Source organism: Geotrypetes seraphini, chromosome 8 (assembly GCF_902459505.1).
Source record: "Geotrypetes seraphini chromosome 8, aGeoSer1.1, whole genome shotgun sequence".
NCBI lineage: Eukaryota > Metazoa > Chordata > Amphibia > Gymnophiona > Dermophiidae > Geotrypetes > Geotrypetes seraphini.
The window spans coordinates 155809874-155836680 of NC_047091.1; the positions used below are offsets into that span (position 1 = coordinate 155809874).

Here is a 26807-nt window from a genome sequence, read left to right on the forward strand (position 1 = left end):
CATATGATCAATAGCAGCATATTTACTCAAATCCCCCTCCTATACTCATGTATTTTAGCCGATATTAAAAAAAAAGTCTTTCACTGATTTATTTACCACCGTTTCCACAGCTAAATTATACTGTAGGTGCACAATATTCGTATCCTAAGAGCTTAGTTGTGCAGTGAGCTCAGTCTCACAGTATTAACAGAGGCGGGATGTTAACCCTGGGCTAGACAGCTCAAGATGCTTAAGCATCTGGAATATTTCTCTTTAAGGATGACTGCTGGCTGGATTGGATTATAGTCTTCTACTCCCATAATACAAAAAACATTTGCTTTTAAAAACACACTTTAGCATCCATACTAGAAGTCCCCTGAAAATATGGTGCAAAAAGTACAAATTATGACCCCCCCCTCCCCCAGATAATCTAACATACAGGAAACAGAACTTAAGATGAGCGCACTGAACATAAATGGGGAATATTGGTTTTGTGGCATCTGTCACTGAAAAGAAAAAAGGTTCATAGTCTAAAGTGCGCAAGGACAAAGGCGCGCCGACAACCGAGCGCAGGACTTCATCGCGCCGAAGAAAAAACGTATTTTAAAGGGCTCCGACGGGGGTGTTGGTGGGGAACCCCCCCCCACTTTACTTAATAGAGATCGTGCTGGCGTTGTGGGGGGTTGTAACCCCCCCTCATTATACTGGAAACTTAACTTTTTCCCTATTTTTTAGGAAAAAAGGGAAGTTTTCAGTATAATGTGGGGGATTACACCCCCAACACCCCAACATGGCAGCGCGATCCCTATTAAGCAGTGTGGGGGATTCCCCCACACACACCCCCCGTCAGAGCCCTTTAAAATACGGGTTTTCTTCAGCGTGATTAAGCCCTGCGCTCAGTTGTCCGCGCACTTTTGACCCGTCATCGAAAATAAAGGTGTCTCTTATGAACTACATCAAGAAGTTCCTGTATCAAGAGTAAATGCTCGCTTCCTGGTCTGTTTTTAATATTGCTGTACTGATGGAATAAGCATTGGAAGAGCCTTCATCTAGCCAATGATGCTGCACACTTGAGGCCATCATCCTTTATCAAGCTCCACATGACCCACATCTGTGTGGGCTCTAGCTTGTGCACCAACATTAGCCCTTTGTACAGACATGGATCAAAGGCATTAAAAGGCTTCTGGATCCCAAAGGTTTTGAAACCAGCATGATTCACTGGGGTCACGTTCATTTTTTCCATACACATTCCAACAAACACATCATCGATTGGAAAAAGTTCCACTTCTTCAGCAGCGTCTTTAAGGCGCTCCACGGTCTTTCTAGACATCAAGTAGCCACCTCCCCCAGCATACATAGGATAATAATTATTGGCATACATAGATTTGGGAATGAAATACTTCACTTTTGTGTTTCTAATGGGAAGGGCCCTCCTGATCACATCCCCGACAAAAAGATCTCCTTCTGGGTTAAGCTCATGAAGAAACTCAATTATATTGTGCGTATTAACAAAAACATCGTCATCTCCTTTGAGCACAAATTTAGCCTGAGGGCAATCTTTTTTGAACCACCTGAGAAAATGAATTTCCTTTAGAGTCAGGTTAAAAAATGTATCCACAAAGTCCCACTGGATGAGATCACCAAATTCGTTACTTTCATAGTCCAGCAACTGGTGGAGAGACTGAACCTGACCCTTCACCTCTGTTTGCCCTAACAAGAAAACAAGTTTAATCTTTTTGCCTCTTGTGATTTGTTCTTTGCCCCAGGTATTCCTTATTGCTATCCTGCGATCTATATTGATAGGCGAGGACTTGACTGCCAAGAGCAAAAATATGTCACTTTCACATCTCTTGGGCTTCAGCAGAGTTCTAAAGTTTCGACAGTGCTTGTAGAGCAAAAACACACGATGCAATTCAGGGAGATTTGCAGCTGGATTGGCAAGTGTGGTATTATTGGGCAGGCATTTGGATGTTTTATTAGACGTCCAAAACCTGAGTCTCAGCTCTGGTGCTTTCATTTCTTTGGAATTCATTAAAGGCTTGGTGTCTTGTCGTATGAATAAGACCCATGAAAACAACATAAGTGAGAGAAGATAAAATGCCAGCATTACCATCCGTGGAAACATTTCCACTACTTGAGTGTTCCTCAGCTCCTGCATGATAAACAAAAGAACAGCTCAATTTCTAATCTAGTATTTCATATATCGCAAAAAACATTCTTACATAATTAATGTACTCCACAACTGTGGCTAGCTATCTGAAATAAAGTTGGATTATGACTTAAGGCAGTGTTTCTCAAAACAGGGTATGCAGCTTGGCCACTGCGGAGGATATTCCTGCCCGTCCATAGAAGTCGATGGGGTCTTACCTTCCTGCCTGCTGCTGGGGATCCTCCCTCCCTGCCCCCCCCCCGAAGCAGACCCAGTTCTTGTTCAAGCTGCACTCACTCCGGCGCAGACAGCGATTTCCATGCTGCACGTAAGTACCCGACCTGGAAACCTCTCCGATGTCGGAGGGAAGGCTTGTGGGTCAGCCAAATGCGTGTGAATCGCTGCCTGCACCATCCCTGCAAGGAGATGCTGCTGAAGACTGAAGTAGCAAGTGTGGCTTGAACAAGAACTGGGTCTGCTTTGGGGGACAGGCGGGCAGGGTGGGAGGGATCTGTGGCAGGTAGGAAGGCAGGATCCCCAGAGGCAGTGACGGCTTCTTTGGATGGGCAGCTACTTACATACAGGGAGGGGGGCACAAACCTGACACAGATGGAAGGGAGGGGGCATGAACATGGGAAAAGGAAGAAAGAGGAAAACTGGTCATAAAGAGAGGAGAGAGTAGGATGAATGGCCTTGTCCCCATACCTGCGGGAACCAGTTGATTTTTTCCCCCTAGGTAAGAGTCACTGTGCCATTATCCACCACCCTGATAACTACCTCTACCCCAAAACTATCCCCTGAAACTTGCCCCAAACTCTGAAAAAAAACAGCCCCCACCACATCATCCCAAACTGCAGGAGGTAGATTTTGGGGATGTAATTGACTCACCATCCTACACACAGACCCCACACCAAAAAATACTGCTTAACCCCAATTGCTCCATCAAAGGCCTTCCCCCCCATAGCACCTGCAATTGCCTCAACAACCCATAAACTAGCCCCAACCTCCTCAAACTGCACTACCATTCTCAGCTAATGCCCCTCAGAAAACACATGCAATGCACATGCAGAACACACAACCAAGATATGCACACACAGGCTGGAAAGAAATCTCACGAGCCATGCACTGCACAATTTCCCACTTGTTGAATTCTATCACTGTTTTGTTTCCACCATGCTCTCTGTAGAAACAAATCTCCTAGTGTTGATGTGAAATTGCAAAGAGGTAGACTCAGGAGCATCTCTCTTAATTCTAATGCTTCATTTCCTTGGAAAGGGTCTGTTTACTGCACAATAGAGTGCCACAGGGACAAATTTTAACTCATCCCATCCCCGCGAGTTTTGTCCCTGTCCCATGCCTATAAGCTCTGCCTTAACTGCACAAGCCTCAAACACTTATGATTTTAAAGGGTTTGAGGCTTGTGCAGATGAGGACAGAGCTTAGGCATTGGTGGAATGAGGCATTATGACATCACAATCTGAGCTCTAGAATGTTGCTACTTGTGATTTTAAAGGGTTTGAGGCTTGTGCAGATGAGGACAGAGCTTAGGCATTGGTGGAATGAGGCATTATGACATCACAATCTGAGCTCTAGAATGTTGCTACTTGTGATTTTAAAGGGTTTGAGGCTTGTGCAGATGAGGACGGAGCTTAGGCATTGGTGGAATGAGGCATTATGACATCACAATCTGAACTCTAGAATGTTGTTACTTATGATTTTAAAGGGTTTGAGGCTTGTGCAGATGAGGACAGAGCTTAGGCATTGGTGGAATGAGGCATTATGACATCACAATCTGAGCTCTAGAATGTTGCTACTTATGATTTTAAAGGGTTTGAGGCTTGTGCAGATGAGGGCAGAGCTTGAAAGAATGGGTCAGGAACTCGCCGGGACGGGAAAAAAAAAAAAGTTTGTCCCTGTGTCATTCCCTACTGCACAACCCGAGTATTACTAGAGGCTTAGTCTGTCTAGAGTACAAAGAGAGCTTGAAGCCCCTATTGTACAATTAAGGGTCTGACTTGGCATTTTTGGGGGTCTCTCTCTCTTCACCACAATGTAAGCTCCTGGGAGCAGGATTGTCTTGTGTGTCTGAAGAACATGACATACATTTAATATGCATTACACAGTCAAGTATCAGAGATACCTTTCCAAACTTTTTTTTCAAATTTAAAAGAAACACAAACTTTGGATATTGACTAAGATTCTCACATGCAAAAGTCAAATAATAAAATTCATACTTAGTATTTGTGGTCATATTCTTGAAAAGCCCTGGAGAAGAGAAGGAAATGGTTAGACAAGGTCTGTATATTAATACCTGCATTATATGTACACGATCAATGGCCTAAAGTTGAATTTAAGCTGGTTTATCTTCGAGATCGAGAGATACAGTCAAGGACATTGGGAAAAGATGGAACACTTGAATAACCTTGAATGGTTTGGCTTTTTCCAGCAAACGTCCTGTTTACCTAGATAGATTTTGGCAGCTCTAGATCTAGGACTCAATCCCCGAGTCTGGACTGGTGTACTGGAAGGTGTACTATATTGAGCACCCTTTACGCATCTCCCCCCCCTCAAGAAATCTTAACATACCTCCCAATTTTGCAGAATAAAAGGCCACTGAGCCTAATCCACCCAAATTTGAGACTTAAGTTTTCTTTCAGATTTCTGATCTGAGGAAGAAAGGGTTACCTTCGAAAGCTAATCATAAACTAAGTTAATCCAATAAAAAAAGTATATTTTATGTTTGTTTTATTACCTTTTAGAGTTAAAAATGTACTCTACTGACAATGAGCAAAACTATACTAAATTCTTGCTTTATGAGAGACTGAATATTAAGGACAAACAAACCTTCCCTTAATCATTGTACTCCATGGACAAACTTACTGAGTCTATGTTGTTATCACCATGTCGCCTGGACTGGTCACAGAAAATATATCAAGCATTCTCAACAACTTTGCTCAAACTGACCACTACTAAAAAATGCTTTCAAACATATTTAAACTATTCTTCTGGTTTGTAGGGTGTTTATAATGAACATATAAGCTGTACACACATGCATATAATCAAGTCAGTGCGTGCACATGTCTGCTGCATATCACACTCCTGCAGATAGCCCTAAGACTTGTCTAGTGGTCTTTGAGAATCCTACAAAATTCCCATCAGGACCTAAAACAAATCTTAGCTGCAGACTTGAAAAGTCAAACCTAATGAAATCAAAACATACAAATCTACTTATTTGACACGAGATTGCTTAAAAAAAACTAAACAACCTTGTAATAGTTACCTTTATAGTCAGAAAAATGTTTTCTAGCCCACTCGCTTTGAGCCCTTTTATAAAATGTATTTACAGCAAAAACACCCCTTGGAACTCAGAAAAAAGGAACTTCTTTGTCCTTAAGCACTGTGGAATTTAATACCCAGCAATCATCACACCCAGGACAACTTGTTCTACAAAGCTGAAAGGATACTGTGGTCTACTCAGTTTGTCCATTGTCTTTACTCGTCTGCAAAAATATTACAGTTCATTGCTCATTGTTTTGAGGAGAATGCGTCATATTAATGATTTCTATCGGGGTATGGCTATTTTTACTAATACCTCCCTTGAACTTTCTTGCTTTTCTATGACTCACTTTAGTGCCTATTTTCATTCTGTTCCTTCTGCTTTCCCTGAGCCTCTCCCTCTCACGGTTTTACATGGACCCTTGAGGAACGTTTACATAAGAACATAAGAAATGGCTTCGTCGGATCAGACCCTAGGTCCATCCAGTACGGCGACCCACACTCGGAGGCCAAGCCAGGTGTTCCCTGTTGAGAAACCTTGTTTACTCGTATCCCTCAATGTGATTTGCGAGAAGGTGTGCATCCAACTTGCCCTTGAATCCCGGAATGGTGGTCTCCATCACGACCTCCTCCGGGAGTGCGTTCCAAGCGTCCACCACTCGTTGTGTGAAGTAGAATTTCCTGATATTTGTCCTGGGCCTGGTGCCCCTCAGCTTTAGTCCATGACCTCTTGTCCGAGTCACATTGGACAATGTGAATAACGATGTTTCTTGCTCTATTTTGTCGAATCCTTTTAGTATTTTAAAAGTCTCTATCATGTCCCCTCGCAGTCTTCTCTTCTCGAGGGTGAACAATCCCAGTTTTCCGAGGCATTCTTTGTAGCTCAAGTTCTTGATACCTTTAACTAGCTTCGAGGCTCGTCTTTGCACCCTCTCCAGCAGGGTTATATCCTTCTTTAGGTAGGGAGACCAGTGTTGGACACAGTATTCCAAGTGTGGTTTGACCATTGCTCTGTAAAGCAGTATTATGATGTCCTCCGATCTACTCGTGATTCCCTTCTTTATCATGCCCAACATCCTGTTTGCTTTCTTTGCTGCCGCTGCGCATTGTGCCGACAGCTTCAGGGTCCTGTCTATCAGTACCCCCAGGTCTCTTTCTTGTTTGCTCTTGCCCAATGTTACACCTAACATTTTATATTCATGTTCCTTGTTTTTCTTACCCAGGTGCATCACTTTGCATTTTTCTATGTTAAACTTCATCTGCCATTTTTCTGCCCATTTCTCTAGCTGGTTCAAATCTCTCTGGAGTTTTTCTCTGTCCTTTTGTGACCCAACTGCCCTACATAGTTTTGTGTCGTCTGCAAACTTGATTAAATTACTTGTTTGGCGCTGGGTCTGTAAATTTCACTATCAGTTCAACTATTTCCCCCTTTTTGCCTCAGCGTTTCAATGGGAACTTTCTCCCAAGGGTGGATGGGGCCAGTTTTGCTCGCTGGATGGCAAATTGTTCCAATTGGTGGATGATGCTGGGAAGATCAAATCCTTTGATCTGTTGTGTGCAGAATTTTATCTTCCCCGTACTGATGGCTTTGCTTATATGCAACTTCATCATTATATTGTTTCCCTACCCCCTTGCCATCTCACAGCTGCTCGCCGGGAACTGTTGTCCATGGCCTTCACTATTGGCTCCCAGCTCCTTGTTCCTCTCAAATTTCACCATAGGCACTTTAAGGATGAATCCCCGTTGCTAGATCACCTCCGATTGCGAGCAGTGTGGGCTCGTGATCTTTCCATACAGTTGCCTGATGATGTTATTCTTAGTGCTGTCAAAAAGTTAACCTGTTTTCTGTAAATATACTACTTATTGGGAACAACATTACAAATTGGTCTTAAGACTGTATATCTCCCCTAAAAGGGCTTACCTCTCTGGGTTTAGAGTATCTGCTGCCTGTCTCCACTGTGCTGCTCCTAAAGCAGGCTTGGGTCATATGTTTTGGTCCTGTCCTGATATTCAGGCTTTTTGGGAAGCCATTTTTTCTATTTGTGGAACGGATCAGGCAGATACGCATCCACCATTCCCCTTTACTCCTATTTGGGGGTTCCTCTTCACTTTTCTCCTCGACGACCAGGAACTGCAGCTTTCCTCCGGTGGACAGTAACGATAGCCTTACAGTGCATCTTGCTTAAATGGATAGAGGCAGAGAGTCCTGATTATTCTCTTTGGCGCTGTCGCCTGATCACCCTGTTGCAGTGGGAACAAAGAGACATAACTGACTTTTCTTCCCTACTTGGACGTATATTTCAACGGACCTGGGAGCCTTTTTGGAACACCCTGACCCCAAGGGCTCGTAGTCGCTTATTGAACTGTTGATCCATTGCTCTATTGTCTGGGGCTGCTGCTTGCACCTGTTGCTTTCTTTGGGATTTTTTGTATTTCCAACCCGTTTGGTATCTTGGGGTGGACTTTAAGGAGGACCGGTGGTGGGGGGTTTAGCACTGGGGTGGGAGTTGATTAGTATTGCTTTACTCATGAGCTTGTCTTCACTGTTGGACTGTATTCTCCTTTCTTGTTCCTGGTCTGCTCCTTTGGGGCACCTGGTCATGGGACTTTCAGGGAATTTGGTGTTGAGGTTGGGGTTGCAGATTTGATGGGGGAGGGAGGATTTTTCTTCTGACAATAATAATGTGAGCTTGTTCTATATTTCGTTGTACCTTTGTTTTTCTACTTGTTGAGCTCAATAAAATACATTTAACTACTAAATTGCTGGCGGCCCGCCTCCAACAGGTTCTTCCCCGGTTAGTGCATGAGGATCAATCTGGGTTTATACAAGGGTGCCACATATTTGATAATACTAAGCAAGCACTTTATTTGCTGGAACAAGCTAAACAGGGGGGTGAGGCTGCTCTTCTGGTCTCCTTGGATGCAGAGAGGGCCTTTGAGCAGGTATATTGGCCTTTTCTTATGGCAGTGTTGCAGAAAGTTGGACTGTCGGGGCCCTCTCTGCATCAGATTATGGCTTGTATAGACAGCCTTTGGCTACCTTAAAGATCAATGGTGGCTATTCTGAGACAATGGAACTGTTTCAGGGAACGAGGCAGGGGTGTGCCCTGTCCCCCTTATTGTTTGCGCTTACAATTGAGCCTCTGGCACAGTTGTTATGGACTGATCCTCAAATTTCGGGAATTTCTGGGGGTGGGATGGAACATCGGGTGATGCTCTTTGCGGACGATAGCCTGCTATCCTTGACCCCGGCCACAAATTTCTCTTGCGGGGGTACAGCACATTTTAACAGCCTATGGAGCGGTTTCTGGATTCCGCTTAAATCTGGGGAAATCTGAAATTTTGGGTGTTAATGTGGCCAAAAGGGTTTGCTCCCTGATTCAGTAGGCGTTTCCCTTTAGGTGGGCAACTGAGTCGATTATAAGGAATCTCTTTATAAGTTTAACTTTGGGGCCCAATTGTGCACTTTACTACAGGAGCTTGATTGGTGGGAACCCCTTCATATGTCCTGGGTGGGCCGAGTACAGGCTCTTAAGATGGTAATATTGCTCAAATTGTTATACTTATATATGGCAATTCCGATGGCTTTGCCCCATAGTTATTTCCATACCCTGACTAGGAAAGCTTTTGCGTTCATTTGGAAACGTAAACCTTCCTGGGTGGATAGAAGTACGTTATATCAATCTAAGACTGTGGGGGAATGGGAATGCCAAATTTTCAGCTATAATCATTAGGCCGCTCTGTTACAGGGGATTTCATATTGGTGGCATAGAGAAAATAAACCATGGTTGCCTATGTTACAGTCCTGGGCGGGGACTCTTCCCTTGTGGATGATTCGCTGGTTATCCACGTCCAAATTACATCAAACCACACCTCATATGAATAGGTATGTGCAATGTCATTTGGAAGAATGGATGAAATGGAGAGTTCGGATTTTCCCTGGGAGACAATACTTTCAGTTCACGCCAATCCAATTTGCTCCAGGTTTTGAGCTAGGACCCAGGGATAATACTTATAAAATATGAGCTACTAATTTGCTATGTGCTTTGGGACAAGTCTGGCAGAAGGGAAAGATTTGTTCCTTTGCTGAGCTGCAGGAAGTTTGGTATTTAAAATAACTCCTTCTTTCAATATCAACAGCTTACAGATTTTTTGAGTCGTAAGGCAAGATCTTGGGTTGGAGGAACATCCTCTTGAAACAGCTTTCTTGACTGGTATGAGAATGGGTGGGATTTCTCGCCTGTATTTGGCTTTAATATATTCTAACCCTATCTCTCTAAATATATTGCTCGCTGGGAAGCCAATCTGGGGAGATCCTATAAAGGATTGCTAAACCTGACTATTTCCACTCCTTTGGTAGAGAATTGTTATAAACTTTTATACCAATGGCATTATACACCTCTGAAATTACGCAAAATGTTTAAATCTGGGGATGGAAAATGTTGGTATAACTGTGGGCAGCCGGGTTCTTTCATACATATCTGGTGGGACTGTCCCAAAATTTCTGCTTTTTGGACTAAGGTTCTGATAAATCTTCAGCTGTGTACTTCCCTCTTTTATCCTAAAAGAGCGGAGCATTGTTTATTGAACTTCCCTGTTCAGGGTATTCCAAGAGAGATCTATTGCCTGCCAATACATGTGTTTACGGCTGCCAGGATGGTAAATGCCAAGGGGTGGAAGACACCAGAGGCTCCTGATATGGCTTTATTGTATTCTAAGATGGATTCCAAGAGAGATCTATTGCCTGCCAATACATGTGTTTACGGCTGCCAGGATGGTAAATGCCAAGAGGTGGAAGACACCAGAGGCTCCTGATATGGCTTTAATGTATTCTAAGATGGATTCCAAGAGAGACCTATTGCCTGCCAATACATGTGTTTACGGCTGTCAGGATGGTAAATGCCAAGGGGTAGAAGACACCAGAGGCTCCTGATATGGCTTTATTGTAGTCTAAGATGGATTATGTACTGTATGTCTGATGTACTGTATGTCTGATGTCTGGTGCACAGGAAGGGAAGCATGCCAGATTTTCATAAAGTATGGGATATATATATTCAATGGAGGGAATATACTTTTTTTGGAAAATATGGATGCGAGGAAGGGGGGGGAGATACTGGATTTTGCAACAAATGGTTTGTTTTGAACTGAATTTTTTGTACATTTAGGGCTCCTTTTATAAAGGCGCGTTAGGGCCTTAACATGCGGAATAGTTCGTGCTAAAATGCTGCACGTGCTAGCCGCTACCGCCTCCTCTTGAGCAGGCATTGTTTTTCGGCTAGCACACGCTAATCCAGTGCATGCGTTAAAAATGCTAGCGCACCTTTGAGAAAGGAGCCTTTAATGATTCCTGTGTGTATTAGTTATGAAAATTATTGAAAAAAAAAAAAATGAGGTCAGAATCTAAGACGACGCCACAGCATCCACAGAAGTATCACAACAGCAAGTTGCTTGTGTACATTAGACCCGGCAGAACATTCAAAAGACAAAAGGTCTTTTATACTAGATGTCGACACCCAGTATAAAAGACCTTTGTCTTTTGAATTAGAGAATGACACGGGGGGGAAACAAACTCTGTCCCCGTTACTGCCCTGTCATCGGACCATCGTCCCCTTCACCGCCCTATCCCCGCCGTCCCTGAACCCACTGTCCTCTTCACCGCCCTGTCCCCGCAGCATCCACCCTTCCCTTTCGCCACCTCACCGCCCTTCAGTGGCCCGAGAATCTCCTTTCCTCCCCTTACCTTCGTAACATAAAGAAATTTAAGGGAGGGAAGGTGTGCAGTCACCGATCGAACGCGCAGCCCCTTCCCTACCTCCGGCCAAATCTATCTCCCTCCCTCCCCCTTACCTTCATGGCGCTTTAGAAAAGAAACTGATGCTGGCGAAGCTTGCCTATGCCGCCCTGTAGTCGCGCGTGTGTGGGCGGAAGCTTCTCCTCTGACAATTGTCATTTTATGTTAAAGATATTTTTATTGAGCAATCAGAAAAGAAACAGGTAATACAACCAAATACAGAACCAGCTCAGTAGAGTATGAAATAACCCCAAAAGAAATTCCCCCCTCAAACCCCAACCAAAACAACCCACCCGCAATCCCACCCCAGGGTCCTCCTTCCAAATACATAGGAACAAAACTGAACAAAATAAGAATACACCAAATGAAGCCATAAGCTAAATACAAACAGGATCATTAATTAAGTATCCGGCTACGAGCCAGAGGGGTCAAAGTGTTCCAAAAAGGTTCCCAAGTGGACTGGAAAAGGCAGCCCTGGCGAGAAGACAAATCAGTCACATCCCTCCGCTCCCACATCAAAAGAGAAATCATGCGGCATCTTCAAAGGGGATAGTCCGGAGCCTCAGCCTCAAGCCATTTCAGCAGGATGCATTTCAGAGCAATTTGGACAGTCCACTTAAGGAAGGCAGCAACTCCTTTAGAACGTGGAAAGTAGTGAGGAACAGTCCCAAACAAGAGCAATGGGGAGCTGCGAATGGTAACATGCCAAAGATTCTCCACAAAAGCAAAGATAGTAGTCCAAAAAAGTTGTACCTTTGGACAAGTCCAAAACATGTGTCCCAAACCGGCTTCCGGAGCCTGGCAACGAAGACAGGCTGCGTCAAGACGGAAGTGGGATAAATAAGCCCTTTTAGGAGATATATATAAACGAAAAATCAATTTAAAATGTTGTTCCCAAAAGGTTGTATATTTATGAAATGCTGGCAGACGGCGGACAGCCTGAAGAAGTATGTCCGAAGGCAAGTCCACAGCAAGATCACAAGACCAAGCATCTCGCAGCCTAGAATGGTCAAACAAAGGGCATTCATCCTTCAAGTGGCGATGATGGAACTTGAGGGGGACCGATTCTTGTGAACCAATGGTAAAAGCCGTGGACAACGACTCTTGGCAGGAGGCCTGCAATGAGCTAGGAGATAAGAAAGAAAGGTAATGTCGGATTTGCATGTAAGCAAACGAGTCAGTAGGGGGAAGATCAAATTCTGTTTGCAAATGAGCAAAGGATTTAGGGGTACCATCATCATTAACCAAGTGAAACAGGTAATGAATGCCCTTCGTTTCTCACCGAACAAAACTCGGCCCATCAATCCCAGGCAGAAAAGAACCATTAAAGCGAAGAGGTAGAAAGGGAGAGACAGAGAAAAAAAGAGTATGAAATTTACAGACCCAACGCCAAACCTTCCGCAAGGGTCGATGTAATACTTTCATAGAAAGAGACTCAGGTGCAAGAGAAGGGATAGAATGAAGATAGGCACTAAAGTGAGTAGAATGAAAACAGGAAAGTTCGAGAGAAGTGTTAGTGAACGCTGAAGTACCCCTAAAGAGATCATTAATATGCCGCATGCCACAACCAACTGTCAAATAACGGAGATTCAATAAGCCCAAACTACCTCTATACCAGGGAGTCGCCACCCGCTTATACGACAAACGGGGTCTCTTCCCAGCCCAAAGAAATTTCTGGACCAGGCGCTCTAGTCTGCGCTCATCACGAACAGTCAAATAAAGTGGAAGGACCTGAAAAACATAAAGCCAACAGGGAACTAGTAGCATGTTATACAAGTGTACTCGACCCAGAAGCGAAAAAGGAAGAGTTTCCCAAAGGTGTAACTTATTTTGCAGAGCCTGAAACAGCGGCGTTACATTTAACCGGTACAAACTAGATAGATCCAGCGGAATGGTAACCCCCAGGTACCGTAAAGCGGAGTCAGCCCAACGAAGAGGAAAAGCCCCCCTCCACGAAGTTCGTAAATCTGGTGGAAAAGGTAAGGCCAATGATTTATCTAAATTAAGAGATAGCCCCGAATAAAAACCAAATTCAGAAATGAGATCCAGAGCTGCTGGGAGAGAGTCTTCAGGCCGGGTAAGAATTAAAAACATGTCATCCGCTTACGCCAGAGTCTTAAGTTCAAAGTCGCCAACCGAGAGACCTCTGACCTCCGCAAACCCCCTAAGAGTGCATAACAGGGGTTCCAAAGAAAGAAGAAACAGAAGAGGGGAAAGAGGGCAACCCTGTTGGGTACCATGAAGAATAGGGAAAGAGTCTGAGCGGGTCCCGTTGACAAGCAGGGAAGCCTGAGGATTAGGAATAGAGCGAACGCACAGCATCTAGAAAGAACACCCCGAGCCCCACATATTCCAAGATACGAAACAGGAAAGACCAGTGAATGCTATCAAATGCCTTAGAAGCATCCAGGCTAACGAATAAAGTCGGAATTTGGCGAGATTGACACTGAGCAAGAGCAAGAAGTACCTTACGAACATTGTGTACGGACTGGCGGCCCCGAACAAACCCAACCTGATCCTCATGAATAAGCTGGGGCAAATGAGGGGCAAGACGATCAGCCAACATGCATGCGAAAAGTTTGAGGTCAAAGTTGATTAAAGAAATGGGGCGATAAGACCCCGGCAAAGCAGCGTCTTTACCCGGCTTTAAGAGCAAAGTAATAAGGGCCTCATTCGCAAAGCGCGGAAAAGAACCACGGGCAATAGCTGCATTAAAATACGCCAACAGGGGTCCATAAAGAGTAGAAGAGAGAAGTCGGTAAAAGTCACCCGAGAACCCATCCGGGCCCGGAGCCTTATCAGAGCGGAGCGCTTTAATGGCAGACTCCAGTTCAACCACCCGAAACGGACTATTAAGAGAGGAAATCACATCCGCAGATAAGCGAGGTAGCCCAGAGGAGTAAAGATAGTCTGTCAACATGTCCATAGAAGTGTCATCCGGGGCATCATATAACCGACGAAAGAAGTCAAAAAAGACCCCGGAGATCTCAGAAGTCTTAGACACCAGCCTACCACTCCGGGTCCGTAAAGATGAAATCGGCTTCCTACCAGCCGCAGCCGTAACCAAGCGGGCCATAAGACGGCCAGGTTTGTTCCCATAGCAAAGAAAACGATGCTGATAAAAGGCTTTGCATTTTTGGGAACGAGAATGAAGAAGCGAATTCAAGGCCACCTGAGTAGACAGATAACAATCTCGAGTCTCCTGGGAAGGGTGAAGAGAAAAGGACCGTTTCGCCGAATGCAAAGCCCGTTCTAAAGTAACGATCCCCTGGTTAATACGCTTGTTATGAGCACTAAGAAAGGAAATGATATGACCTCGGATCACCGTCTTCCCAGCCTCCCAAAACAAAATAGGATCATCCAAGTGGGAAGCATTATTCGTAGAATAGTCATCCCATTGGGCCTGCAGAAAAGTACGAAATTCCGGATCCTGCGCAAGATAGAAGGGAAACCGCCAAGAAGACGTCCGGAGATATGTAGAATCCAAGAAAACATCTACCCAAATTGGTGCGTGATCAGAAATAGATAAAGGGCCTATCTCAGCCAAATGAACTGAAGAAAACATGGAGGAAGACAAAAATATGTGATCCAATCGAGACCAAGTACCGTGTGCGCGAGAAAGGTGAGTATAATCACGGACTTCAGGGTGTAGAAGGCGCCAGGGGTCCACAATCAAAAGAGATTCACAAAAGTCAGAAAGAAGGTGACCTTTGGAACCCAACGAAGAGATGGGAGACCCGGATTTATCCTGATCAGGATTCATGACCAAATTAAAATCCCCCAGAAGAAGTAATGGATCACCCGGGAAACGAGAGCAAAGGGTAAGCAGGCGTTGCAAGAAGGCAGATTCTCCTGAGTTAGGGCCATAGACCACCAAGAAAAGATAGGAGCAACTTCCCAAAGTAATCCATAATAGCAAAGATCGACCGTCAGTCGCCGCATCAAGAACTTGGACTCCAATAGGCGAAGACTTGCGGACTAACACAGCAATGCCCCCATGACGACCCGAAGATGAGGCAAAGTACACTTCCCCCACCCAAGAGCGGCGCAACTTAAGATGTTCTGCATCAGTCAATCTAGTTTCCTGTAGACAAGCAATATCGGACTTATATCTTTGCAGAGCAGCAATTATTTTGGATCTCTTGACAGGTGATGTAATCCCTTCTACATTCCAAGATGTAATTCTAAATGGGGTACTCACAGCAGAAAATCAGAAAAGATGCGATAGAAGAAAAGAGGAATCCAAAAGAAAACTACCCCAAGGGCCCAGCCCCCCCCAGAGTAGCAGTGACATCTTGAGAAGAACAATGAAGAAAAAGGTGAAACAATGGAACACAGCAAAGAATTGAACCAAACATACGGAAGGAGGACCCCCCACCCCCCCTCACCCAAACCCCTCCCCACCCCACCCAAACCCTCCCCCCAACCCAATATCCCAACACCAACAATCCCATCCCATAAAAGAAACGGAAAGAGAACCACGTTAAGATGTGTCAGGGGCCCCCAATCCCCCCACCTCACACACCCCAGGACAGCCCAGTACATCCACCACCAGTCCAGTCATCCAACAAACCCCAAAAAACGAGGGTGGAAAGCTAAAAGAAACTAAAGAACAGAAAGGTGCTAAACCCAAGACTCTCAGCACCAAAAGGCCGCAGGAAGCATCCTAACCCCCCCAGACACGCACCTAACCAACCAGCCACCTGAAACAAGTATACCACCCAACCTCCCATGCTCACAAAGCAATGCAGACATCCACCAAAACCCAGGCAAATAAATCCAACCCTCCACTACAAGCAAGTCCTACGCAAATCAAACAACAACCCCCCCTCACAGTAGCCCTATCCCAAGAGGGCTCATGCACACCACTTCCCCAGACCAAGCGCAATCACCGCAACCAATCACCAAACAATCAGAAAATAACAGGCACACAGACAAAAAAGGGGGGGGACAGGCACCATAGAAGCCACACCAACAAGGACCAATTCCCCAGTCCCATAAGGTCTAAAAAGGTGCACTCAAAGCAGGGCAGCCGGGACCACGAGGAACATAGAGTACACTGGTCCAAAGGCACCTTCACATCAAAGTCCCACCCGACACCAAAACCAGCGCCCTTCAGGCACCCATCCCAAAGTATACATCTAACAAAGCTAGTGAAACCTTAGTCATTCACACCAAAACAACAAATAGAAATGGTGAGAGGTATAACCATAGACACCACAGGTACCAGAGGATAACAGAACAAAAGTCAAAAGGGCCAGGTCACGGTGTAGGCACGCTAAATGCGTGGCTCAGGATAACTCCATATGGAGTCAGTAGGAAACCCAGCCCACGCCAAGGCAAGCCAGGTACAGGAGGTGCAAGGAACCAGGAAAGCACCGCAGGGCCAGATCTGACAAGAAGAAATACACGCCGCTAGCCATAAGTCCTGAACAGGGCGCTCCAGCCCTGCCGCAAGGCACAGATCTCAGGGGGGCGAGGAAGAAGGCCCAGACTCTCCCGGCAAAGCATCAATGTAGGCTTGAGCTGCCTCAGCCGAGGCATAGGTTGTCCACCCTTTAGGGGTCCAGATCTTCAACTGCGCTGGATACAGAAGTTGGAAGCGCTGTTTCCGATCGAACAGCTCCGAACACACTCTGGAGAAGCGTCGACGACGCTCTTGTAGCGCTGGCGAGTAGTCTTGGAAGAGGCGCACCGGTGTCCCCTCATAAAGAAGTATATTCCGATGTTGGCGGTACTGTTTCATCAACTCTGCCTTGACCGCCGAGTGATGGACCTTAAATATGGTGACCCTAGCACGCTCTCGATCGTCGGAGCGCCAGCCCAGGCGGTGCGCTCTATCCAGTTTCAGAGGACCCACTCCAGCCGGAAGGGGCAGCGCAGACTGGAGCCATGACTCCAGCACAGATAAAAGGCGAGATTCAGAAACAGAGTCTGGGAGACCCACCAGACGGAGATTGTCCCTTCTTGAGCGATTCTCGAGATCCTCCAACTTGTCTGCCTGTTTTTGAAGTTGGGCCTTCAGGGACGCCATATCCGCCGAAGAGGCCACGTGGGAGTCCTCAACCAGCGAGACCCGGTGTTCCAGCTCTCCCGTGCGTCTGGTGGTTTCCCCCAAGAGGGACTCAAGCGATGTGAGCTAGGAGGAGAGCTGGTCGAAGCAGGAATCCAACGCCCGCACCACCGACGCCGACAATGCGGCAATATGGGCTTCCGATAAGGGGAGCGCGGAACCCGAGTCTCCCGCCGCCGCCATCTTAAAATCTTGCCACGCTGACCGCGTCTCCCGATCCTTAGTGAAGCGGCCGGACTTGGCACTCATGACAGGGCTTGTGCGCTGGAGGAAGCCATCCATACACCGCCCCGATGGTCAGGGGAAAGACTGGACCCACAAAGATAAGTAAATTAGGCACGAAGGGACTCGGGGCCCCGGAGCACGAGTAAGTCATGTCTTACCCGGTCCAGCACATCACGTGACTCACAATTGTCATTTTATAAACACAAATAAAACAGAGCAAGGTTAAACAAAACCCATCTCCCCACCCTTTCACAAATATCTCCTTCACTATTGTGAAAACTGAACAAACTAAATTACTAAAAAATGCTACATAGAAACATCAAGCTAACAGAATACTTTAGTCACACATGGCAAGAATAATGTTAGGGGAGTGCAACGAGGGCAACTGCCCCCTGGTCAGAGAGAGAGCCCTAAGCCAGCTGGAAGCTAAAGAAGCACAGCCTGGACTTTGCAGTCTCTAGTTATGTCTAATACCAGCTCTAGCAGGATACATATTTCAAATCTGAAATATTCTAATCACAAAATATAAAATAAATCTATTTTTTTTCTTTTTGTTGTCTGGTAATTTTATTCTTCAAATCACATTGGTCTCAGGCTTTGGTTTTAGGTTCCTTCTGTCTTCATCGTGGCATTGCTGGCTCCTGAAGGTAAAATAGGCGCATGAGAAGCTGGGGAGAAGATGCCAAGTCTGACATGGGCACAATTTTTTTTACCACAGGAGTAAGACTTTTCATCGCTCCCACAGGGCGGTAAAACATAAAAACATAGAAACATAGAAAGATGACAGCAGAAAAGGGCTATAGCCCATCAAGTCTGCCCACTCTACTGACCCACCCCATTAAGTCTGAGTGCCTTAACTAGACCTTTGTAGGGATCCCACGTAGATGTCCCATTTATTCTTAAAGTCAAGCACGCTGGTGGCCTTGGCCACCTGCACTGGAAGCTTGTTCCAGTGATCCACCACTCTTTCCGTGAAAAAATACTTCCTGGTGTCACCCTTAAATTTCCCTCCTCTGAGTTTGAGTGGATGCCCTCTTGTGGCCGAGGGTCCCTTGAGAAGGAAGATGTCATCTTCCACCTTGACACGACCTGTGATGTATTTAAATGTCTCAATCATGTCCCCCCTCTCCCTGCGTTCTTCTAGAGTGTAGAGCTGCAATTTGTTCAGTCTCTCTTCGTACAAGAGACCCTTGAGCCCCGAGATCTTCCTAGTGGCCATCCGCTGAACCGACTCGACTAAGCACGTCTTTGCGGTAATGTGGCCTCCAGAATTGCACACAGTACTCCAGATGAGATCTTACCATGGTTCTGTACAGTGGCATTATGATTTCAGGTTTCCTGCTGACGAAACTTCTATTGATACATCCCAACATTTGTCTTGCCTTGGATGATACTTTCTCTACCTGTTTGGCAGCCTTCATGTCTGTACTGATGATCACTCCCAAGTCTCGTTCTACTGAAGTCCTAGCTAATGTTTCTCCATTTAAGGTGTAAGTTTTGCACGGATTTCTGCTACCGAGGTGTATGACCTTACATTTCTTAGCGTTGAAGCCCAGCTGCCATGTCGAGGACCAGCTTTCCAACGTATGCAGGTCCTGCGTCATACAATCCTGCAAATTACTTTCCCTTACTGTATTACATATTTTGGCGTTATCGGCGAATAATGTTACTTTACCCTGAAGCCCTCGGGTAAAGTCCCTTATGAATATGCTAAAAAGGAGTGGACCCAGGACTGAGCCCTGTGGCACTCCGCTGGTCACCTCCGATGTCTCAGAGAAGGTGCCGTTGAACACCACCCTCTGAAGTCTACCACTCAGTCAATCATTGACCCATGCAGTTAGTGTCTCACCTAACCCCATTGATTTCATCTTGCTTAAAAGCCTGCGGTGTGGGACACTGTCAAAAGCCTTACTGAAATCCAAGTACACTATGTCCAGAGACTCTCCCGAGTCCAACTTTCTTGTTACCCAATCAAAGAAGCTGATGAGATTGGATTGGCATGACCTACCCTTAGTGAATCAATGTTGATTGGGATCCCTCAGATTCCCCTCCTCCAAGATCATGTCTAATTTACGTTTTAAGTAGTGTTTCCATGAGTTTACACACTATCGATGTGAGACTCACTGGTCTGTAATTCGCAGCCTCTGCTCTGCAACCCTTTTTGTGCAGAGGAACGACGTTAGCTGTCTTCCAGTCCAGGGGGACTCTCCCCGTACATAGGGAGAGATTGAAGAGCATGGCTAATGGCTCCGCCAGGACATCGCACAGCTCTCTGAGCACTCTTGGTGCAATTTGTCTGGTACCCATGGCTTTGCTCACCTTGAATCTTGCCAGTTCGCTGTAAACGTTAGCTGGTGTGAACTCAAAATTCTGAAATGGGTCTTCCCCGTTTGGCTTTGCTTCCAGCTGTGGTCCGTGCCCTGGTACCTCGCAAGTAAAGACTGAGCAGAAGTATTCATTCAGTAGTTTGGCTTTATCGGAGTCTGCTTCTACATAATTCCCATCCGGTGTTCTAAGGCGTACTATTCCGCTGGTGTTCTTATTCCTGTCACTAATATACCTGAAGAAGGATTTGTCCCCTTTCTTAATGTTCTTTGCTAGAGTTTCTTCCACTCAAAGTTTGGCCTCCCTAACTGCTGTTTTGACCGCTGCAGACCTGGTCCTGTATTCAATGTTAGCTTCTCCTTTCCCCGTGCATTTGTATGAAAGAAATGCTCTTTTCTTCTCCTTGACGAGGTACGAGATCTCATCAGTGAACCATTGGGGTTTCTTGTTTCTTTGTTGTTTATTTACCGATTTTATGTAGCGGATAGTTGCCTCGTGTAGGGTTGACCACATAGCTTCCACATTATCAGTTACGTCTTGATCTTGCAGCGTCTGATGGACGAAATCACCCATGCGTGCGAAGTCTGTGCCCCGGAAATTGAGTACCCTCGTTTTTGTTTGTGATCTAGGGAAGCCCTTCCTAAGGTTGAACCATATCATGTTATGGTCACTGGAGGCTAGCGTATCTCCCACCAAGACCTCCGAGACGCTTTCCCCGTTCGTAAGTACCAGATCTAGGATGGCCTGGGCCCTAGTGGGCTCATGTACCAAAAGGTCTTGTCCCCGTTCCCGCGGGGCGGTGAAAGGTCTTGTCCCCGTTCCCACGGTAAACCAGTTGCAAATGTCTCCATTCCTGCAGATTTACTGCGGTGACCCGTGGTTTACCGAGGTAAACAGTCCCCGTGTCATTCTCTATTTTGAATGCTCCATTTGGCTTCCTGAAGAAATAATGAAACGTGGCACGTCGAGGCCAAAGAACTTTATTCAATAAGTTAAGTGCTATTTATTTTTGATGCATTGTACAACATTATTAATTTGTGAAGTGGAAGTACTGCAATGATTGGGTGGTGAGGTTTTTTTTTGGGGGGGGACTTAGTTCCCCTTTTTCCTCCATATTTCTGAACATAACTTTCCTACACAGGAGAATATGAACTAAAAAGTCTTTGAAAGACTTTCTTGATTTCATTATAGTCTTTCATGTAAGCATGTTTATTATTTTTTTAGATTGAATTTTTCACACTTTCCTTTTTGGAATTGTTTCCTCCTTTTTTGTTTTTGGCCAATACAGGGCAAGCAGTGGCTTCCCCCATGTCTTTCTCAATAACAGACTACGGACTTTTCCTTAAGGAACTTGTCCAAACCTCTCTTAAAACCAGCCACGCTATCCGCTCTTACCACATCCTCTGGCAATGCGTTCCAGAGCTTAAATATTCTCCGAGTGAAAAAAAATTTTAAAAGTATTTCCACGTAACTTCATTGAGTTGTCCCCTAGTCTTTGTAATTTTTGACAGTGTGAAAAATCAATCCACTCAGGATTTTGTAGACTTCAATCATATCTCCCCTCAGCCATCTCTTTTCCAAGCTGAAAAGCCCTAACCGTTTTAGTCTTTCCTCATATAAGAGGAGTTCCATCCCCTTTACCATCTTAGTCATTCTTCTTTGAACCTTTTCTAGCGCCACTGTATCTTTCTTGAGATAAGGAGACCAGAATTGAACACAATACTCCAAATGAAGGTTTGCACCATGAAGCGATACAGGGGGCATTATGACATTTAGGGCTCCTTTTATCAAGCCACGCTAGCGTGGTTAGTGCCCACGACTTTTAACCCCCGAGCTGGCCAAAAAACTACCGCTTGCAGGTAGGCGTTAGAGGCTGGCGGTTTAACATGCGCATTAAACCACTAGCGCGGCTTGATAAAAGGAGCTCTTAGTCTTGTTAACCATCCCTTTTTAAATAATTCCCAGCATCCTGTTTGCTTTTTTGGACGACGCCAGACATTAGGCGGAAGGTTTCATCGTATTGTCTACAACAGTGGTTCTTAACCTGGGTTCGACCAGGGGTTCGGTGAGTCAGTCTCGCGGGTTCGGCGGAGGTCAAAACACACCTCCGACTCATATAGCGCTTCGGTCACGTTCAATCATCTATCAGTTATTCAGTGATTTTGATCAAGACTGATCGTGTACTCGGTTTCTTGATCTATCAATCTGTAACTAACGCCTTATATACATCAATCAATAAATTTGTGATTTAACTGATAGATGACTGAACGTGACCGAAGCGCTTATGATTCGTGATGATACGCCCCGCTTGTCCATAATTGGCTGCAGGTGATCACGCAACATCACTTGGCCTATCTGTGCTGCAGGGGATTTGATGCACACAGTAGTCGAACTGTAACTGTTGTGATGGTACGTCGTGTGATACCTATCTTAATATTTTAATCCCTCTGAGAGGCAACAGCAGAAGTCACACTGATTTGCAGTAAATTTCATTATTATGTTATTATTATTCGAAATATAGGAGAACTTTTTGTTTTCAAAATTAATATTATTTTTTCCCTCACTGTATACTTATGTTTTGAATTTGTAAAAATCATATTTTATTTTCCAATAAAGAAGGGTTCGGTGAACATGCATATGAAACTGGTGGTGTTCAGTACCTCCAACAAGGTTAAGAACCACTGGTCTAGAATGATACCCAGATCCTTTTCTTGGGCGCTAACCCCCCCCCCCCCCAAGGTGGACCTTAGCATCCGGTAACTGATTTAGGTTATTCTTCCCCAATGTGCATCACTTTGCATTTGTCCATATTAAATTTCATCTGCCACTTGGACGACCAGTCTTCCAATTTCCTAAGGTCTGTCTGTAATTTTTCACAATCCGCATGCGTTTTAACAACTTTGAACAGTTTAGTGTCTTCTGCATATTTAATCACCTCGCTCATCATTCCAATTTCCAGATCATTTATAAAGAAGTTAAATAGCACCGGTCCAGTACAGAGCCCTGCGGCCCTCCACTGTTTACTCTCGTCCATTGAGAAAAATGACCATTTAACCCTACCCTCTTGTTTTCTATCTGATAACCAATTCCTAATCCACAACTGAACTTTGCTACCTATCCCATGACTCTAATTTTCTCAGGAGCCTCTCGTGAGGAACTTTTATCAAAAGTTTTCTGAAAATCTAGGACAGACAGAACTGGTCCCTGCTTAGAAGAGCTTACAAGCTAATCAAGACAGACAGCAACAAATGGGACAGATAGAAGTTGGGGAGTTTCTTGTAGAGAGTATCATACAGTGAGTGGGAGTTAGGAGTTGTAAGCAGCCTTGGAAAAAGTGGGATTTTAGCTTGGATCTGAATACTGCTAGAGAAGGAGCTCGACATATTGACTCAGGTAGGTCTGTTCAATGTTGGTCCAGGAGTACCCCTTGCCAGTCAGGATTTCAGGATATCCAATGAATATGCATGATTTAAATACACATTACTAAATGGTTTGGTTTTCTAGAGCTGTCCCTGCTCATACAAATTCAAATCTGCTTCTTTCTTGGATGTGATTACTCACGATTTCATGACATGCAAAAAAGACTTGTGTTCAGAAATTGGTACTGAAAAAAACACACTTATTTTGTGCTTTTTCTTTCGTTAGTTGTAGTTTTCTGTTTATTTTTGTGCATTCAAGGGTTCCAGTGGAGTAGCCTAAAGTTTAGAATAGCAGGTTGAGAACCACTGCTGCTCCTTGTGACCTTAGGCAAATCACTTAACTCGCCATTGCTTCCGGAGCAGCCCATACACTAGGTAGCCACACAGGGTGGTACGATGAGGCCTTCTCCACTTGTTTGGCAGCCTTCATGTCTGCACTGATGATCACTCCCAAGTCCCGTTCCTCTGAAGTCCTAGCTAGTGTTTCTCCATTCAAGGTGTATGTTCTGCATGGATTTCTGCTGCTAAGGTCATGCATCTCGGCAGCAGAAATCCATGCAGAACATATACCTTGAATGGAGAAACACTAGCTAGGACTTCAGAGGAACGGGACTTGGGAGTGATCATCAGTGCAGACATGAAGGCTGCCAAACAAGTGGAGAAGGCCTCATCCAAGGCGAGGCAAATGATGGGTTGTATCAATAGAAGCTTCGTCAGCCGCAAACCTAAAGTCATAATGCCACTGTATAGAACCATGGTGAGACCTCATCTAGAGTACTGTGTGCAATTCTGGAGGCCACATTACCGTAAAGATGTGCTTCGAGCTGAGTCGGTCCAGCGAATGGCCACTAGGAAGGTCTCTGGACTCAAGGGTCTCTCATACGAGGAAAGACTGGGCAAATTGCAGCTGTACTCTCTAGAGGAGCGCAGGGAAAGGGGTGACATGATTGAGACTTTTAAGTACGTCACAGGTCGTGTCGAGGTAGAAAACGATATATTCCTTCCCAAGGGACCCTCAGTCACAAGGGGGCACCCGCTCAAACTCAGGGGAGGGAAATTTAGTGGTGACATCAGGAAGTATTTCTTCACAGAAAGAGTGGTAGATCACTGGAACACACTTCCGACGCAGGTAATCAAGGCCACAAGCGTGCTCGACTTTAAGAATAAATGGGACATCCACGTGGGATCCCTACGTGGGTCGAGCAGCACTCAGACTTAATGGGGTGGGTCAGTAGAGTGGGCAGACTTGATGGGCTGTAGCCCTTTTCTGCCGTCACCTTTCTATGTTTCTATGATTTAGAGGGCAGCATCAGCACTTGGTTTCCAGGTTCTCGCTCCTTCCTTCCCTCCCTCTACCCAAGGTGTTCAGGTTTCACCTCCCTTCCACTGGGGCAGCAACACAGCCATTGGCAACTAAAGAAAATGCATGGTGGCTGGAACTGGGCCTTGGGCATCTGCTCAAAACCTGTTGGCTCCCAACTCCTCAAACAGAAAGTATGAAAGAAGCTGGAGCTGCTAGGCCTTGTGAAATACTAAAAGCTCCCCCCATCCCTCAGGCCACAATACATCTTCCATAATTGTCACAAGCTGTATAGCTACCCTGGAGGAAGGGAGGTAAGGTCTTTACAGCTCAAGGGGTGGGGGAAGTGAAGGGAAAGAAAGAAGGAAAGATATGCTGGAGCCCAAAAGGGAGAGAAGAGAGAATCTGTGTGTGTGTGTCAGTGATATGCCTACTGTACCTGAACTTGCCAGTTTGTGCTAAATCTCAAGTAGTTTAACAAAGCAATCTGCTACATAAACAAAAACAAGGATATGAACTGTGCTATGCACCAGTTCATAGATCCAGTCTTTACCATTAATATGCACCATCACACCTTAAGACCATTTATTTCACAATTTAATGTCTGTTTAGTAAGAGTTGCCATCTTTTTTGTCAATGGAGAGAAAATGCTTATAAATAGGATCTTTAGTCCTAAGACCTACACTACGTGCTAGTTAAATCTATTGGATCTTCTTCCTACAGATTTGGGTTACAAGATATTTTATTCTCATCCAGAAAGCTCAGGAAGAGAAGACCCTTCCTCCATGTTCAAGACTAGGGTACTTGCTTTGAGTGGGAAAGGGGCAATACTTTTCTGCAGGTTCTTAGGCAACAACCCAGTTGATCATCAGCAGGAGAGTAATTAAAGTCTCCTCGATCTGGTAGACATCATTACAATTGATGACCAAAGTTTCCCTTTCTTTGTATTTTTCTTACTAAGATACAAGGGTGGGGGGAGGTTGGAGTCAATGGATGATTCGTAAATTTACATAATATAGCGATTGGCAGGGGGTTTCCCCTTTTCTTATTTTGATTTATTGCTTGCATATTAACTCTTTCCCATTTTATATAGAATTAGATGGAAACCATCTTCAATTCGTTCATAATTGTGCTAAGTTCACCTAGCATTTTTTTCTGTATTTCGTTTGTTCAATGTTATATTAAAATTTTATTAAAAGAAAAAGAAAGGACTTCCGCTCATACGGTTAAAAAAAGATAGGCTGAGGTTAGTCTACAAATGGCCAACAACAGTTCCCCTTCTTTCATTTCCTGTCGCTTCCAATAAACCCAATTCGGATTCAGTCTCCTTATGCAATATGTGCCCAATTTGCCCCGATATCCTGAGCCTTTCTCCCCCCCCCCCCCCCATGACCTTCTTAACGATCAGCTTTTATTCGACCGGCGTTTCTCCCCCTCCCGACGAGGGTTAGCAGCAGCTGTACTGTGCAGTTTGGACAATCGGCTTCTCTGAAGGCAGAACTGTGGCCTCCAAATTGCAGAGACCTTTCCCCGCAGTGCTACCTGTTTCTTATCTTTAGTCCCCTCCCCCTCCTCCCCCCCGTGCACGGGCAATGATGCGGCAAGCAACAGAGCAATCCACTTGCCATCCTTACCTTAACTCTCCGCACACCTGCTCTTCCTCTACAAACGCCCGCATCACATATACAGCCACCCTCAAGCACGAGGGGGGGGGGTCGAACCCCCTCCCGACATGCACCGCACGGAGACGCGCGCTTGCAATTTCTCCCGCATCCACTCCGTTTTCTTGATTAGAGGCCAGAACCTCCGCACAGCTGGCTATACATCGCTCGGGACTGAGCGCGGCCAATGAGCGCGCGCCTCACCGTCGTCATGGAAAAGAGCCGCGCGGGGGGTGGGGGAGGGGTTTCCGGGGGCGGGCTGGGTTGTAGAAGGTTCTCGTAAAATTAAGCCGTTTTTAGCTTTATGACCTATTGAAATAGGCCCTCAATTTGGAGAACCACAGATGTGTTATACTCGGTATCTGTTCTGAATTTGAGTGAAATGGTGTGGTGGCCGTAATATAAAAGAAATAAAACAACCAAACAAAAAACCACCTAATACCTTTTTTTAATTATTATTATTGCCTTGAGTTAGTCCAATAAAAAAGGTATTACCTTATTTCCTTTGGTTTTTTTCTTTTTAATTTCTTTATATTACCTGTTCTGAATTTGAATGAAAAGAGCCTCAATGAGAAGCACCTAAGTCAGTGTATCTCAAACTGTGCCTCC

The 26807-nt window shown here is 45.2% G+C and overlaps 1 protein-coding gene across 1 annotated transcript; it reads right to left on the reverse strand.

Annotated features, from left to right (window-relative positions):
• Nucleotides 1-767: 767 nt before the first annotated feature.
• Nucleotides 768-26390, reverse strand: B3GNT4 (UDP-GlcNAc:betaGal beta-1,3-N-acetylglucosaminyltransferase 4). Its single transcript, XM_033953575.1, has 3 exons — nt 26172-26390; nt 4363-4393; nt 768-2131 (listed from the first exon to the last, which is right to left on the reverse strand). The coding sequence occupies exon 3, from the start codon at nt 2102-2104 to the stop codon at nt 1025-1027; it is 1080 nt and encodes a 359-aa protein (XP_033809466.1). The 5' UTR covers nt 2105-2131; nt 4363-4393; nt 26172-26390; the 3' UTR covers nt 768-1024.
• Nucleotides 26391-26807: the final 417 nt, after the last annotated feature.

What these genes read in the sequence shown, in the direction of transcription:
- B3GNT4 (XM_033953575.1), bottom strand. Translation starts at nt 2,104, where the DNA reads ATGTTTCCACGGATGGTAATGCTGGCATTTTATCTTCTCTCACTTATG.